Source organism: Phalaenopsis equestris, unplaced genomic scaffold (genome assembly GCF_001263595.1).
Source record: "Phalaenopsis equestris unplaced genomic scaffold, ASM126359v1 Scaffold000326, whole genome shotgun sequence".
Taxonomy (NCBI): domain Eukaryota; kingdom Viridiplantae; phylum Streptophyta; class Magnoliopsida; order Asparagales; family Orchidaceae; genus Phalaenopsis; species Phalaenopsis equestris.
Window position 1 is genome coordinate 22,952 of NW_018164768.1, and position 18,436 is coordinate 41,387.

Genomic DNA, 18,436 nt, shown 5'->3' on the forward strand with positions numbered 1-18,436 from the left:
TTTCTAGCAAACCTGGGGTGGTTGCAGAATGTTATATTTCTTAGTTCTTGTGACAAATTTGAATATGTGATTATCGTGTGCACTAACTTTCCATCCGACAATAATAAAAGCCAAACACATGTTAGTACCCATTCATCAAGCATAATGCAACTACAATTCTTCTTTTGTCTTCTATGTTTGTGTTATTCACTGTTTATGCAGCTAACACATAATATTCATCGTGTTAGCTACTACTAGTACATGACTTAAACAAATAACATTCATAAAGATACTTTGAAAAACAAATAACAAGTTGTACGATCAAATTTTTCTCACAAGTAAATAAAAAAATGTTGTCCAAGCTGGAAAACCGAAGCAACTAACTGTGATGTGTCGGGTTCATTGGTGCATGAAGCAATTAACTACAAAATTTGGCTTCTAATGAAAATAATACCTTTTTTTTTTATCTTTTCTCAAGCCTAAAACGCTTAGATCAACTAGTAGATTCAACTTTATTGAGGTTAGGGTTGGGGCTTTCATTAGAACCAGCAGTTGGATTGACATCCATATGCTCTGCTATGGCAGCAAACCCTCTCTCGCTAGGGGTCTATTCATGATCGCCCGTGGCAACGACTCCACCAAACATACAATCTAACTTTTCTTCAAACTCAGGATTAATACCACTGAACTTAATTTTTTTAGTATTTGGAATGACCTACAAATTAATGGATTATTCACCGCCACCAACACTAACGTCATGGTACAACATCTCCACCAACAACATGACCAACATTGCACAAATAAACCATCACCAACAGCACCACTAGAAACATCACCACGAACACTACCGCCAGCATCCACACACATACACACACCACTATCACCACCACGTCACCACCACCATATCACCAAAAAACTATCACCAGCACCCACACACAACCAACATCACCACCAACAACCGCTACCACTATGGCACAACATCACCACCCCCAGCATCTACACCCACCACCAACAACACCACCACCATGGCACAACACCACCACCAACATGGCACAAAAGCATCACCCACACCAGCACTACAAACACCACCACCAACATAGCATTGCCTAAAGCATCTACACCCACCACCAACAACAACACCACCATGGCACAAAAGCATCACCCACACCACCACTACAAACACCACCACCAACATAGCATTGCCTAATCCAACAAAGAGGGCAACCACTAACAAAAACCAATCAACAAGTAGAGCAGCAAGTCTACTTCAATTGAACCAAAAATAAAATAGAGGGAAAAGCCCCAACTGAGCAAGCCGCAACAGTAAATAAAAAATTCCTTCCAATGAAGGCCAACAAATCAACAAAAATCGAACCACAAACCATGAATTGCTAGCATTTGCATAGGGCATCAATTCATTCCCTTCACACAAACTCTTACAAAATATAATAGAGAGCACAAGCCAGAGAGGTAAAGGAAAATGCCAGAAATCTTAAAGAGGCTCACAAAATCCTTCCAACATAGACGATAGAGCAAAGGCCGCACAGCTAATGAAAAAAAAGCAAAAACAAAAACCGCAAAATAGACCAAAGCCGAAAATCGCAAGGAGCAAGACACACAGGGCAAACCTCAAACCATAACCTAGAATATCAACAACAATAGTGTAGGGTAGAGATTACTGTAAGGGGAAATGGGAGAGTGCTATTGGAAACGGATATCAGAGAGAACGGAGGAAGGAAGGAGAAAAGATATGCCACCGGAACCACCGACCAGAGTTAGGGGGGAGAAGAGGAGGAGCTTGAGCAGACAATCGCAAGAGAAGCACGACAATAAGGGGTCGTGGGGTCCAACAACTTTGTGAGGGCAGGGAAATAATTTTTCGCGAACAAAATACAAGAGGGGGGGTCGAACCCGTGACCCACGGTTCATTGTATTATCCAAATAAGCTGCTGCAGAGTTTTTTTCAAATGCACCAAACTGCAGTTTGAAACCGTGCCGCAACTAAGACGCTACCCCAAGCACACCCTGTATGTTGGCATCTCGCAGAGAAACCTTTTGCAACTTGGCCAGCCTATCTACTAATCTCTAATACATAATAATTGTAGTGATGGAGATGACAAGCAAACGGATTCCAATGTTGAATCAAAAACCATAATATTAGAAAGCCCAATCTCATATGAAGATTTCACCAACACGATAAGGAGAAACCAACATAAGTTCTTGTAGACAAGAATATGAATCAGAAGATGGCGATCTCTTTTAGAGGGTGAAATTAACCTTCAAGGTATAGGAAAAAATTGATATCGTTAGTTTGATTGATGCATAGAAGCTCATTGTCTAGATAGATCAACTTGAAACTTCAGCCTATATGTTTTCACTTCCTATGAAATGGTTTTGTTTGCTCATCTTATACTCACCAAGCTCCCATTGACTTTGACTGAGCACTCATATTTGTGTGTGTCATAACATCACTTGCGTGCAATTTAATAAACTGTTTTGCGAAGAATTGTAGATGGAGGAAATAACATGGGTTGCAACATAGATAAGGTCAAATTGTGTGAGATTATAATAGAGTTTAGTACATAAACTTTGTCGATTGTTGCATTAATACAGAATATCTCTACATTGACAAAGTTCACGACAACACTCATGTAACTTATGCCCTTGATATTAGTCAAGTGAGCACGTTGGCCATGATGACCGAGAAAAATAATAAGAGCAAATGCAATGAGACCTAAAGCAGGATGAAAGGATTAGAGAGAAGTGGAACTGAAAGAGTTTGGATAAAGGTAATTCTGCTGCCTTGTTTTTGTTATAGAAATAACCTACATTGTGTTAATTGCCAAATCTGAGGCCAGTATTGTGAGAAATGCTTTATCAAGAACTTTTTCAGAAGAAGTTTGAGAAGGTTATCAAGAAGAGGTACGTTGTTACTACTATGAATAAGGTTCAAACATTACAATTAATGAATTGATCACGCTACAATGAGGTACGTTGTTACTATGAATAAGGATCAAACATTACAATTAATGAATTGATCACGCTACAAGTTTTGTTTATGACAATACTGAAGGGAAAAGCCAAGTAGGACACATTTTGCTAATAATCACGATGTGTTGTCCTCCTTGATTATCCAACTAAATTAGGCAATTTTCAATGCCATCATTGAGTTAGGGAGTTATTAAAATTTGATCGAGACAAGTTTGGTCAAAAGGCTGGGCCTCAGGAGGATTCCTTGTCCACTTGGATGAATTAAGGACTTTTAGATACGAATTGATCAGTAATGTCTTGTTTATTTCAGAGTACATCGATGAAATGACGTGTTAAGGGATTACTAAGGTACAATATCAATTGGAACAAGGTTTATCAACTTTCGGATATGGTGTTTGGATAGGTGAAGTCTTGAAGCGGATGATAAACATGTGTTGATTTTTCATTCTTGTCTTTATTTCACATGAGAAATCTAATTGGAATGTTTAAGCATTTTTCCGATGAGATCCATGAAGAATCAAGAGGAAACAAAATGACTACTGTCCTTAGACACTTTGGAACCGAGGTTTGAGACTACAATAGCTGGTAATGGCTACGGAGAGCTTTTTTGAGGATCCCAACGCTCCTAAAATTCCTCCACGATGAAGATTTTTGATGTTGAGGAGTGGGATGACAGCTTCAAAAGAAGCCACATGATCCAAAGCATCAGTCCAGCCTCTGTAGGTTTCCTTGGACATGATCTTAAACTTCTCAAGAGGCTGTGCTTTCATAATCTCTCTGGAAAAATTATTCTCCAATTGCACCCTTCTCTTATTTCTCTTTCCGTCTTCCCTCTTAGAGGACATCTCACTACCAGGAGAAAAAGTGTCGTCATTATCTCTGTTAGCCGAACTTAAAAGTAACACTCATGGGCCCTTTTGCTGCCTCCTCCTCAGCACTGAATCAAATAATTACATGGATATCTCCACACAAAAGGCTATTCTGGGAATATGCTCGACAGCATTCTTACTCTTTCTAGTCAGACTGTTTGCTGTTGTAATTTACCTCTTAAGATACTCACCTTCTAGTTTATGGCATTTTCACACTGATCATACCTAAAATGATGTCGGATCCGTATGTGTCCATGGGTATACCGCCTAGACCGGAACACCTGAGACCTAAGTCCTGAATAGAGAAAGCTCTGAAAAGGTGGAAAAAGAGAAATCTTTTTTTTGCCTGAAAAATCAGGAGGAAACCTAAAAAAATAAGAATGTCCCCTTCTCTTTATGGTTTGGTGGTATACCCTTTTGATATAGTACATGAGGTGACTAGAAATAGGTAAAAAGTACACATTGTATAAAATATTAATGCTTGGAATGCTCAAATTTGGAAATGACATTTTGGCAATGAGTAGATCCATATTCTTTAGCTTTGTATGAATGGCAATGATGTAACAGCGACGGAACTTGAGTTGACTTTAATCAGGCCGAGCTGCAGTTTGCTTAGTATGGGTCAGTCATCAGGCGGGTTGCCTTGGACCCTATTGTCCTTTATTGTGCCGGGTTTGCCTCGTTTCTCGGGCAAGACTCATGCTGTGATTCCCCATGGGCAGTCATCCAATATGTAACCTGCTTTCATTGTACTTCCCTACATACTGCATTTAAGACAGATCTTCATCCCTTTCCGAGTTCCAAATTAGAACTCTCATTACGTGAATCAGGAATTGTGGAGAGTGTTGAGGGGGTGGGGTGTGGTGGCGCAGTTTGGGGATGTGTGTTGGAGATTGTTGAATGCACCATCATATTAGCATCCATCCTAGCTTTTTTCTTACTTATATGCAAGAAAACTTTTGGCACTTGGGCTTGGGGAATAGGATGTCAAAATGACGGAATCCCTACTTACCCATTGACATTACTCATTCGTTTCTTTTCTTAACCCGATGACTTTGATCACCTTGTCCATGTGTAAGGAGAAGTAATGAAAAAGTGTCTTTTCTGATACTTTAGCTAGTCTCTAGTTCATTCTGATTTTTGTTTGTTGTGGTTAAGGCTATCTATAACCAACTTTTAGCCATTATAAAATTAAGTTTTACCAAGTATCAATACTCAATGTGAATCACTGTAACCCCTTTTGTGTTTTCCCTTTTTTTCTCAGATGTCTATGACAGGCTCGTTCAGAAAGGAAAGAAAGCTGGATTCCTTCAGCTGTTGGCTACACAGACTGTTAGTGCTGTTTGGCATGTGAGTGTAATTGTTCTCTCTTATAAGCCAAACTTCTTGTATACTTCATACAACTTTTTTGATGCATTGATACTTCGTAATATTAAAATTTGCAATTGCCTAAAATATGAGACATGACGCATGCTCGGCACATCTTGCATGTGCTGGACACACCATCCACATGCCCAATTTAAAAATTAATAAATCAACAAATAAATGATATGATCACACATGCATGTCATTGGATGAGTGAGATAATGATGGCAAGAATGACAGAATTGTGGAAAAGTTGAAAAATAATGCTTTTAATTGAAAGAGAATCAAAATATGACTTTGATAATTAATTTAGCTAGATTGCCTCTTTTTAATAATAAATTTAAAAAAAAAACTCAATTATGATTGTATGCATTTCATGTTTATTTATGTATAATTACTATGTCGTGTGTGTGTGTGCTAGGGTTTCGCCCGATGGCGAATCCTAGTAGCAACTACGTCTTCGCTCGTCTTCACTGGGCTTCGCGCTCGACTCAGTTCGTCTCCCTCGCTTCTTCTCTTGCTCTGAGACGCGTCTTCCCGTCTCGCGAGATTTCCTCGCTCTGCCGTTCATCCTTCTCGCGTAGCGGTTCCTCTGCGGCCCGGCGTCTCTGCGGCTCCGCTCCTCTGTCTCACATTCTCACGTTTTTCCTTTGCGGCTCTCTCTCACGGGTGCGCTCCTCTGCGGTTTCTCTGCGCTCACTGCTTTCTCTCTTCTTCCTTTCAAAGCTTTCGGTGGCTTCGGACAGATCGTATGCAACTGCCCTTTTCGGTGTCCGCGCCTCAGACACACCTAAATCGTCATTTTTTCCTTCTTCGTTTGAGTGGGCGGAGGACATTAAGAAACTTGTTATGATGAATGGGAAGAGTGTCATATTTTTAACAAAAGCTGAAGGTATTCAATTTGTTTCCTCCTGTCGTCTGAATTTGATTGGAAAATTTCTATATGGTCATCCTAAAATGGAGTTTCTCCGTAAGGAATTTGAGCTTATGCACACTGTTGGGGAGTGAAAAATTAAACTTTTAGATGAAAGACACATCTTTATTCAACTTAATAATGAAGAGGATTACACACACTTATTTGCTAGAAGATTAATCTGGATTGATAATAGAGCAACGAAGATTTTGAAATGATCGGTGAATTTTAATAGACGGAACCACGAAACATTCCGGTTTGGATTCGTCTCCCTAGTCTATTTTTCTCAAAAAGTATTATATTCCATTGTCTTAGCTTATGGAAAGCCACTCAAAACGGACATTCTTACTTTTAATTTTTTTCGTCCATCTGAAGCCAGAATACTTGTTGAAAGAGACATCACTATACCCACTTCTGAGAAAATCTGGTTGGACACACAACGCCAAGGATATTGGCAAAAGGTAGAGATTCAGATTGAGCATTTTCCGCCGTATTGTTCAAACTGTCGTATGTTCGGACACTCCAGTTCTCAATGTCATCATCTGTACCCCCACCTCAGACCAAAAAAGCAAATTGTTCTGCTAGAGGCTGTGATTCCATCTTCTCCTGATCAGCTCCAAGTTTTTGACACTATTGATCATCAGAAGGATACCCCATAAGACGTCACTTTCCCCGCAGGTAATATGTCAACCATTCAGTCCCCACTTGTAGCTCCCCCGTCTTCGGAACCTCTTATCGTGAAAAAGAAATTCTCCAGACCACACCTGCTTTAGAACCTATCACTGATAATACAAGTGGAAATATTTATATTCCATTGTTTTAGCTTATGGAAAACCACTCAAAACGGACATTCTTACTTTTAATTTTTTCCGTCCATCTGAAGCCAGAATACTTGTTGAAAGAGACATCACTATACCCACTTCTGAGAAAATCTGGTTGGACACACAACGCCAAGGATATTGGCAAAAGGTACAGATTGAGCATTTTCCGCCGTATTGTTCAAACTGTCGTATGTTCGGACACTCCAGTTCTCAATGTCATCATCTGTACCCCCACCTCAGACCAAAAAAGCAAATTGTTCTGCTAGAGGCTGTGATTCCATCTTCTCCTGATCAGCTCCAAGTTTTTGACACTATTGATCATCAGAAGGATACCCCATAAGACGTCACTTTCCCCGCAGGTAATATGTCAACCATTCAGTCCCCACTTGTAGCTCCCCCGTCTTCGGAACCTCTTATCGTGGGGGAAAAAGAGATTCTTCAGACCCCACCTGCTTTAGAACCTATCACTGATAATACAAGTGGAAATATTTTTACTGTTTTACTACTGTCTCATCAGGTCCAGAAAAATGTTGGTATTACTCAGGCTCATGGGGATCATGATGTGCAACGACTTACAACTGTCCGACCACCTTTGGAATCTACTGATCAAATGAGTTAATCATCGGATGAGGAATGACAGGTCTGCACATCCAAGAGGAAGAAGAAAATGAAAATTTACTTGAGCTCAGGAATCTGATGGATGACACTTTCGTTACTACTGGCAATGGTACTTAACTTACTAATTTATTAGTCGGTTCACTTCCGCGAACTAGGGGCAGGAGGCGTTACTACGGGCAATGGTACTTAACTTACTAATTTGTTAGTCGGTTCACTTCCGCGAACTAGGGGCAGGAGGACTAAAGTGGGACGTCCCTTGCACCTTTGCACCTTTGTGCCCTTTTGTGGGTTTTGGTTTTTTTTTTCATTTATGTATCTTTGCTTTATTTGAGTTTTGTATGTGTTGTTTTGCATGAGTTAGGCTTTCTTTTAGGCGCTCTCATGCAATATTTCTGTATTTTTCTTCCGTATTAATATATTTGCCCTTGGGCTTTAATGAATATATATAATATGTGTTTATGTTGTTTTGTGTTCTTGTCCTCAAATCATTGTCTTGAGCATCATGGTCCACCTATATATTATTTAGATATTGACAAGATTCAAAATCCATGGTATGTAAGTATTTCATATGTTTTTATTGTGGTCATATTGTTTGGACATGCAAGTAAACATTTCCTTTTCATGGGGCCAAATGCAGGGATTGTATCCTGGCTACATCATATTCTTCATTCAGTCGGCTCTAATGATTGCAGGTTCCCGAGGTAAGTTCTTATGCAGGTTTTTTCTTTAAGTTTTTTTATTTGAACTTTGCTTAACGAATTGTGTTGTTCTCTGTATTTTTTGCAAACAGTAATTTACCGATGGCAACAAGCTATTTCACCAAGGAATGCTTTGCTTAGCAAGATTCTGACTTTAACCAACCTCTTTTACACGATAATTGTTTTGAACTACTCCTGCATTGGGTTCCTGGTCAGTTTTCTGTCTTATTTAGATCTTTCTTTTACTAAAAAGAAGCCTACTTATTTGTGCTATTTTCTTAATACAAGTCTAATATTATTGTTTCTAATTTTTCGATTTTATCCACTTTGTTCTGGCTTTTTTGGGGTAAAAATTTGTTCTGGAAATTCAAACCTTGTGAGCTATGATTATTCTTATTTTTTCTCTTTTCACGAAGGTGCTGAGCATGAGAGAAACACTTGCTGCCTACAAGAGTGTGTACTTCGTTGGCACCGTTGTTCCCATCATATGTATTCTACTGGGGAAGATTATCAAACCAGCCAGACAGGTTAGGGCTAAAGCTCAAAAGAACCAATAAAAGTTCTTGCGGTGATATGAGAGATGCCTTGCAGATTCTGTTTATCAGGTAGACCAAATCCTTTTAATGCGGCGTCAAACTGATCCCTTTTGTTCATCTGTTATGTTCGTGTAGAATGAAACGGCTAAGCTTGGCATTTGAGCTTGATTAGCATTTTCTGAGCAGTGCGAAACCATTTATTTCTCTGAGCAATGTTTGCTGTATTCCTGAGTCTGAATTTTAAATTAGAGAAATTGACATACGGACCACACAATTCTTTTCTATTTACATATCTTGAACCTAAATTTGCATATTTTCGTATATGTAACATTGTAGTTCTTTATACCTATGCATGAAAAGATGTATTTGACTTTTAAAAGTGGTAATAGTGGTATTTTTATTTGATATTAAAGATTGAAGTGTTATGTATGTTAATATGAAAGTTTAGGTGTGAGATACATAAATACACGAGAATTGTGTGCTCGGTGACCACTGACCGGATCAAGGTCATGAAAGCTCGCCCTGATTTGTTTTTTTTTAACAATTTAAATCTTGGTTGTCCATCCTATTATTGAAGTTGACCTGGGAACCTTATTTTCATCCATTCATTGTTGTATGCATATAACTGTGTATATTTGATTTGAGCTAATGGTTTTAAGGTAATTTTAAATTAATTCAAAATTCAAGTACTTTCTTAAATTTAGTCTAGTAATTTTTGCAGAAAACTTTATATAGTTTAGCATTTTCGTGAGATAACAGTTCTAAATTTGATGAGTGCTGCATTTATCGTATTTTTGAAGAGAATTACTAAAGATTGAATTTCCTGCAGAATAAATTTGTTAAATTAGTTGGTGAAAAAAAAATTAGTAAAAAATTTTCCTCACTTGATGCTTTACTTATTATAAACATAAAACTAATCTTAGGCTTTTTGTTTATGCATTCAGGCCTTGCAAGGTTATGCATGAAGTATGCGTGCGTTGTAGTGTGTTTGGGAAAAAAAATTCGTAGGCTTTTGCTTGAGATGTCCTAACCAACTCAACGTAATTTTATTTGGAGCCCTATCAAATTACTATTTCTAATAAAATGTATTACTGTAATATCATATCAGGAAAACTAAATTAGTTTGCCTAATTTATCAAAAAAAAAAAAAGGCCCAATGACACGAGTAACATTGAAAAAAGGGGAAAATTTACATAGGTAGCCGGAAGTTTCAATGTATCCATGCATCTACAGCTAAAGTTTTATATTTACATACACAGCTCTTTGTTTTGAATTTATGCTTGAAAATATGATTTTCACTTTTAAAAGTGATGATGGTGTTTGTTTTTTGGTGTGATATTAAAGATTTGAGTGTTGTGTGTTAATATCAAAATTTAGGTGTAAGATATGTAAATACATGAGAATTGTGTGCTATGTATGTAAATGCTGACAAAAAATGCAATATTATATCAGGTTTTATCATGATATCCAAAATTTATAACAAAATTTCTATAATGTAAGAAAGCTAAAAAAATGTTGGCACAACTTCAGGGTATAAAAAAGGGGCATTGAAGTATCTAAATGCATGGGAATTGAGGGGTATGTTAGTAAATCTTCCTATAAAAATTTGTTCTTATGTGCAAAAAATTAATATTTAAAGAAATGTGTCTTCCTTGAAATGCCTTGACATACTTAATTGGCTAAAGCTTTGTTTGGGGCAGCTTATAAATGTGTTTTTCGTTGTGAAAACGCTGAAGGGACGTTTGTTTCGTGTGTTTGGACTGCTTATCTGGAACCAACATTTCGATTCGTTTATTAAACGTGGCTACGAGATCTACCCCGTTGCTCACGTCCTTAATTTAGCCTATTAATCTTGCGCCCTTCTGTTGATCCCTCTCTTCGCTCGACCATTGTTTTGTCCTAGGTAACTCTTCGTGCGTCTTTCTCACTCGGTTGCTCCTATCTCGCAATTAGCAGTGTCTTTCACCTCTTCCTCCTCCCTCCAACCTCCGATTACTGTGCTCTGTAAGCAATTTCGATGGAATGCTTTTCTATATTCAATTTGTGGGTTTTTTTTTTTTTTGATGGAATGGTCATCTCTATGCATTTTTTTGATGAAATGACTTTCTTTGCTAGATTTTTCGATTTTTGGATAATTTGGAGAATTGGTGACAGTGACTTGGTGAATGAGGTAGTACCTTGTGGCTTTATGTGATTCTTCGTTGTGATTGAATGTCTACTTTGCTATATTGCAATGATTACCTTGGGTGGTGGTTGTGTGTGGTTTGTGGGCATTTATATGGTGGTTGTATTTAGTTGTGGGTGTGTGCAATGTGTGTTGTGGTTGTGGGTGTCGGTGTGGTTGTATTGTGTGGGGCTTGGTTAGGTGGTGGTTGTGTTGGGGTTGTGTGTGTGCTATGTGTTGTGTTGGCCTTGGGTGGTGGTTGTTTGTAGTTTGTGGACATATATATGGTGGTTGTATTTGGTTGTGGGTGTATCTGTTGTTGTATATGATGGTTGTCTTTGGATTTGGGCTTAAATTTTACATGTATAACATACAATTCTGATGTATTTGGTAGTGAATATGTGTGACTATGTCTGGTTGGCCTTGGGTGCTATGTGTTGTGATTTATGTTGTGTTTAACAAAAAACACTCCTTATGTAACGTAATTGAAAGAACATTTTGACTATGGAAGAAGAAATGAGTCGTACTGCATGATAAACAAACGTATTCATTTCCAAAACAAGTGTAGATTGTAGTGGCCATGATAGCGCTCCACAACAACATTCGACGACATCATTCTTGAATAGATGTAAACTTCAGCATGACTGACGATGATCATATGCAGGTCCTGCCAGAAGTATTTTCATTTCAGGGAGGTCAATCTATAGTACAACCAGAGGCAAAGTCGCGTGAAGGTTACACTCAAGATGGCGAGGGCGCAGCAGAAATAGTTGAATTGTGAGAGCAGATCACAGGCGCCGTTGTTGGTCATGACAAGGTTGGATGTCTTCTTGTAGTGACAGATTCGTCGGTTGGTATACTTTGTTCTTTGAGACCTCACACCTGTAAAAAATTGTAATTAATTACTTCTTTCATCAATTTCAACTTCTATTATGACTAATAAATTGTTTTTTGAATCATTCAATAAAGATGAACTACAGGATTTCAGGGACCTCCCGACGAGTGCTCTGCCACTGCGGACGACAGACTTATCTACTGACGTCACGTTGGACATATAACAACCGGAGACAGTTTTATAGGTGCCCAAGGGGCATCACAGAGAAGTTAATTTCTTTTGGTAGGCAGACAATCCGACAGATTCCACAGTCGATAGTGATCGAGATAGCTCGTGACATAGGTCATCTGGATTTTAAAATTAATATTATCATATTTTAAATTATAATTTTTATAGTTTTTTTTTTCTTTTTTTATCGATCTTGATATTAAATATTAATTGAGATATGTATCTTATTTTTTGTATTATTTTGAAGTCGTTTTTTGCTTCTCAAGTATCAAATATATTGCTATGACAGTTCTGTTGCAAACAACATTACTGCACAGTGGCAGAATGATCATTTATCGAGAAACAGCTGTAAAAATAGCATTAATCAAACAACCAACCAACTTATCTGGATCAGCTGCTCATCATCAGCTTATCTAAATCAGTTGTTTATCAATAGTTTATTAATAAGCTGCTTTATTTCAATGAATGTATGTAAATCAGTAAATGTTATCAAATATTGGACTATAAATAATATGGGCCTCGCATGATGTAATATATATTTATATATGATGTTTTATATAATAGATTATAAATTATCTGTTATTCCTTATTAAACAAAATACAAATCAGAAAGGTTAACTAACACCACCTAAACCACTAAAATACAAATTTTTTCCCTAGAATTGGCAGTGCTAGAGGGAGAAGCCCGCTATCTAGCAGGTCAAGACACCGCTATGGCATGTTGGGGGGCGCCGCCGCCCTCTCCCGCGCCACATCGCTAGGGCGGCTCAACCCTTCGGTAGCGCCGCACCCTATACCACACCTCCAGCGGGCGGTGTCCTGATCCCGCTCCTCTAAGGCCCATCCTTTTAATCCTTCCTCCCATCGCACCCACACCTACACCGTCGGGAAGGGGGGATTATTGCGTGCGGACACCACATGCATCTCTGCATGCGGTGTTCGATCCTGGCCGTAGATCACGGTGATCTACGGTCAGGATTATTTCCGTTTTTTCCACTGAAATACATCAGGTCCGGCGTCCGGACGCCGATTCGCATGGAATAATTTTTCCACACCTACACTCACCCACCCACGCATTACTCTCCATCACCGCCGCTTTCGCCTCCATATGGCCTCCGCTTCCCCGTCCTCCTCCGCTGCTGCTGGTGCTACGGCTAGCCCCGCCGCCTCCCCATTCCCATTCCCGGCCGTTCCCCCTCGTTCTCTTCCTCACTCATCCCGCCGCTTCCCCCCTCCCTGCTGGTCCTACGAAGATACCCTAGCCCTCATCGACGCCTACGGCGATAAGTGGCATTCCCTCGGCCGTGGAAACCTCCGTGCCTCACACTGGGACGATGTCGCAGCCGCCGTTGCACGCGAGTGCCCCTCTTCCTCCGCCGTACCCAAAACCTCCGTCCAGTGCCGCCACAAAATCGAGAAGCTCCGCAAGCGCTACCGATCAGAGAAGCAGCGATCACTTTTCTCCTGGCTTTACTTCCGTAAGATGGACGCCATGGAGCGCGGCGCGGCGGCAGCGGAGGAAGCTGGTCTTCGGTTCACGATACCCAAGGCTGTACGCTCTAAGCTAGTTGGATTCCGACCGAGTCCAAGGGCTGCGATCAAGCCGGTGTTGGAGGAGATGCGAAGGCGAGTGGAGGAGAAGAGGATGAAGATGAGGAGGAATGACGATGGGATCCGGGATGTGGCTTCTGCACTTGGTATTTTTGGGGAGGAATTTTTTAGAATGGAGCAGATGAAGGTGGATGTGTCGAGGGAGATGGAAAAAATGAGGATGGAGATGGAATTGAAGCGGACCGAAATGATTTTGGATTGTCAGCGACAGATCGTCGAAACCATGGTTCACAGATTTATGGGGAAGTAGCGTCTTTGTTGTTCTTGAGGGAAAAAGACACCGCCATTTTTTAAGGGAAATATTTGCGTACGTAATACGCTTTAAAGCGGTAAGTGTATGTAATTATATTGCTTTTCAACTCGATGAAGAACTGGTTTACGCTCGAGGAAAAATCTGGGCTTTGACAGATTTACTAGGGTTACCGTTTAGCTTTGTAGAACAAAGGTTAATTGTCTTCTTTGGGTGAGTAAGACGCATTCACTTTCTTCTGTATTTCAATCATCTCTGGTTCATTCTTGTTGTTTTCCTTTTATTTTATTTTTTTCTGGCAATAAAGCAGGTGGATTTTATCTTCTTTTCGTTGGCCTATAAAATTGTGAATCTTGGATGATTCGCTCGTCCTTTCACTAGTCCTTTCTAAGCATTACCTAAAATGGTCATAATCTATTAGTCATAATTAGTTATATGCTTCTCTTTACCAACTTAAATACTTGCAATTTCTGCAATGTAATTACTCATGCTGACCTAATTTATTTGCGCCACGGAATTTGTAGAGTTTGGCAGTAGAACTTCTGAGAAAACTATACATTTTTTGGTTACATGATCGTATTAATCAGTTCTCTCATAATAGTTTGCAAAAATATTACAGAATTGAGTAAGCAGGAATAATAAAGATGAGATTTTTAATGCAAGCTTGAGAAGTACCTTGGGTCACATTCCTATTATGATTACATTAGTAGATGTTACCTCCATTGGCACTTCACTGCTTGCTAAGGTAAACTCTTAAGGGTTGGCCACATATGCTTACGTAAATGAGTGACTTTTAATTTTCATTTTTGGAAAAACTCCCTCACAGCCCTTTTTAATGTTTTTTGCAAAGCAAGCTCTAGGGACTCTGTGTTGAATTTAGCCAAGCTTTACCGAACTTTTGTTTTGATTGATTTTTGTTTAAATTGTTTTTAATACACATTTCTTAAGTTTGTAGATATTTCAGTGGTGCTGTAACCAAATTATAAACATTATTTGTTCAACGAATTTCCTTTGAGTTTAGAATTAATTGGCTCCATTGAGCAGGTGCTTGTTATTTGGCTTTAGAGTTTCACAATCACACTCTCAGCCATTTCACAATCACAATCTCATGTGGCACCAGCATATTTGGTTTCCAGGTATATCTAGTTTTGATTTGTGATATTACTTAGTTGTGTGCTTGTTATTTTGTCTTATTCCTCGGGATTGTAGCAGGTCTCGATAGCAACAATTGTTTAACCAAATGAAACCTCGAGGAATATATATTTTTGTCAAATACTGATTCTATAGTATATTGTTTGTTTGGCCTGTAGGCTGTTGATGTTTTTCTACTAGGAGTTGAAAAAGCCTCTATGAAGTGCACGACTTGCTGCATTTTTTTTTTTCCTTGTCAATCTAGTGGAATGTGTATGGTCAAATAACCGGCAATTCAGCTGAAATCTATGTTCACTTGGGTTGATTCGCTCTTGGATCCAAGCCGGATCCATTCAAATGCCAACTCAGCAGAATCATGCGAAACTACTCATCAACCCTCCATGATGACTGCTAATTTGCAGCCTGATTGTAGCAACTTGAGAGCTCGTCCATTCGTCAACTCATTACCGCAGTCTTGGTCATTAGTTAGGTTGACAACCCTCCTACTAGGCAGCTAGGCACCTTCTACATTATTACATATTTTTTTTGTTTCCTTTTTCTTCTTTCTGTGTAGACAACCATGTAGCGTAGTCAATATCATTCAGGATAAGCAATTATCATACGCAATCACCATGATTCTGAGCAATAAAAATTTTATTGACTCCTTTTCTATTGACTCCTTTTCTCTGAGCAATACAATCTTATAGCTTCTCTGTCTAAAGCTCTCTCTCTCTCTCTCTCTCTCTCTCTCGCGGATCCAAAGAATGCATCTCTTAGCTGATATTTACCATGGTTTTTGTAAAATTTTGTTTATAGATTTCCTAAAAAAAAAAATTATAACAAGCGATCTTTTGTTCATATGCCTTGATGTATCTATTTTTGTTCCATATTTCTATTATTCATGATTTAGTTTTTGAATAATCAGTTTTCCGATCTCATGGCATTACGAAATTATTAAGCTTCATATTGTAATGCTCTTCCCTACGTTGCTGCAGGAAGATAACGTTATTATTGTAGGGATGAATGGGCTAAGCGTTGCCCATAGACCATAGTTGTTATAAGTTTGAAGCAACTTCCTAACCTGTTTTCAAATTGATTTTCTCCATTAATCTGTTTGAAGCTGCTTCCTTGGTACATATCACATGATTCTTATGTATTTACAAATCTAAAAACTTAATTTAAAATTACTTGTATAACACTTTTGTGAGTGCGATGTAATGGTTTCTACCTCTACAGAAGGTCACATAACTCCCTTCATGGCTCTCTTCAGAAACTCACATAAAAACCCATGCATCAAACTAAAAATATGGAAGTAGAATCATAATGACATAATTAAATATAGATTGCATGCCATAAGCACAATCAACCTATTTTATAAAGAAATAGAGTAGTGCAATAAACTTATTCATATACTCATCTGATCATATGTGCATCTACTAGTATTATCAAAGTTTGATTGATAGTACTCAATTAATTCATCACCAGTCGACATGATGAACTTTTAAATATCTGCAACAACAAATACAATTATTAAAATATCAATGAAGTTTTTTATAAACGTAAAAAAAATATATACTTTGACATTTTTGAGGCAAAATATCATAACTAAGATGGGATGTTTTACTAAAAAGCATACTTTGAAGCTTTAACTTGGATTAGAATGAATTCTATTTTCAAAGGTAAACCTTTTTTTTTTTTTTTTTGGATTGTATTGAGGTTTTTAAATTCATCATACGTTGCCCAAAAACACCTTTAAAATAGTTCCTCTTCTTCAAGTTCCTTATAAGGACCCCTTTGTAAATGACAAAAAAGTAGTTGTAAGCCTCTCAATACATAAATAAACCAACAAGTATAATTTTAGCTTCCAATTGTTATAAAAGTTTCAAATAGATTCTTAAAAACCAACATCAGAGCACTCCACCCAATGCTATCTTTCATAAATGAAGTCTTACGAATGCATTGTTGTCATCTCTTATGTTGATTTGTGCCTCTTAAAGCTATGAATTGGATACCATAACGAACTACAGGTTCATATCCAGTGAAGTTGTTATAAATGATCCACCCAAGTTGCTAATGGAGCCATATAGAAAATGCTGAAAAGTATGGATAATGATGAGCTCGTTTCAATTCCAATTAAGGCGGAGCAATGGGTGTTGCAAGATGGCTTATCCCTTTTGATGAGACTTTTGATGAGAAGGTGCTTGAATATCTTAAACGACACAATATTCTATTATGGCTGAGTTACGATTCTAACTTTACCAAATAAAAAAAAAGAAGTAAATTTGAAGAATTTTTTTTTCTTTTTTGTGGTTAGAGAACATAGGAGCATTGATCATGAATTAAATGAATTTTGAAGCCCTTCTTAGTGGTTTCTACACTATAAGAAAAGGTCCATATATGGCTGAGTTACATAATGCATTTAATAGGTATATTACAAAAATCTATAAAGCCTCTTGTATGTGAAAAATATGTCAGTAAAAACGGCTCGGAAGGAACAACCGATCGGACATTCTTGTTGGCGGGCGATGGATTGGATGCTAGAGAAAAAGACGTCTTGATCGAGTGATTTGAAGAACGTGTCAAAGGATTCCCCACAAGACGTCTAGGTCAACCATGACGCTTGCGGAAGCCATTCGAGGAGGTGCGAAAGTTGGAGGAACCAGGGTACATTCGAGACGTGCAGTACCCCACATGGATCCAACGTGTTGATGGTACAGAAGGCTAATGAAAAATGGAAGTTGAGCGTAGATTTCACTAAGCTAAACTTAGGCTGCCCAAAGGGTGCATACCTGCTACTAAGGATTGATGCTCTGGTAGATTATGCAGTCGACCACTCAGTTCTAAGCTTCTTGACGTATTCTCTAGTATCATCAGATCAAAATGCATTCTGTAGACACAAAAAAAAACCTCTTTTATTACTTATGAGGGAGCCTATTGTTATAATATAATACCCTTCGGGCTTAAGAATGCAGGATATCATTTTTGCTATTAAAAAATTAATAAACATTGTAATTTATGTGGGTGATGTGTTAGTTAAGAGTCGTCGATCAAACAACACATCAATGAAAAGAAACACTCCAAAATTTAACATGAGATTAAACCACCCATTCAAATGTATCTTTGGATCCATGATGGGCAAATTCTTGGGACACCTGATAAACCTGGAAGGCATAAAAGCTAATCCAACAAAGATTCAAGCACTCTTCAACATGCCCGCCCCTAGAAACACCAACGAAATCCATAACCTGACTGGTCAGATCACAGGGATGAGCCGGTTCATCTCCAAATCAAGAGATAAATGTGCTTCATTCTTCAAAGTACTTAGGAAAGCCCAATGTTTTGATTGGAAGCCTGAATGTGAGGAAGCCTTCAAAAACCTCAAAGAGTTCCTCGCCTCTCCTCCTCTCTTTTAGAGCCCTAAACTGAA

At 38.4% G+C, this 18,436-nt stretch overlaps 2 protein-coding genes across 2 annotated transcripts in view; both read left to right on the top strand.

The window, feature by feature from the left end:
• Positions 1-9,394, top strand: part of LOC110025714 (lysophospholipid acyltransferase 1-like) — a 16,905-nt gene extending 7,511 nt beyond the window's left edge. Inside the window, exons 5-8 of the mRNA XM_020726339.1 lie at positions 5,104-5,189; positions 8,194-8,257; positions 8,347-8,465; positions 8,671-9,394. Coding sequence (XP_020581998.1) covers positions 5,104-5,189; positions 8,194-8,257; positions 8,347-8,465; positions 8,671-8,811 — 410 coding nt within the window. The 3' untranslated portion in view covers positions 8,812-9,394. The remainder of the gene's footprint in view (positions 1-5,103; positions 5,190-8,193; positions 8,258-8,346; positions 8,466-8,670) is intronic.
• Positions 9,395-13,072: 3,678 nt separating this feature from the next.
• Positions 13,073-14,182, top strand: LOC110025721 (trihelix transcription factor ASIL1). Its single transcript, XM_020726348.1, has one exon. It carries the CDS (start codon positions 13,126-13,128, stop codon positions 13,876-13,878), a length of 753 nt encoding a protein of 250 aa, XP_020582007.1. The 5' UTR covers positions 13,073-13,125; the 3' UTR covers positions 13,879-14,182.
• The last annotated feature ends 4,254 nt before the right edge of the window (positions 14,183-18,436 follow it).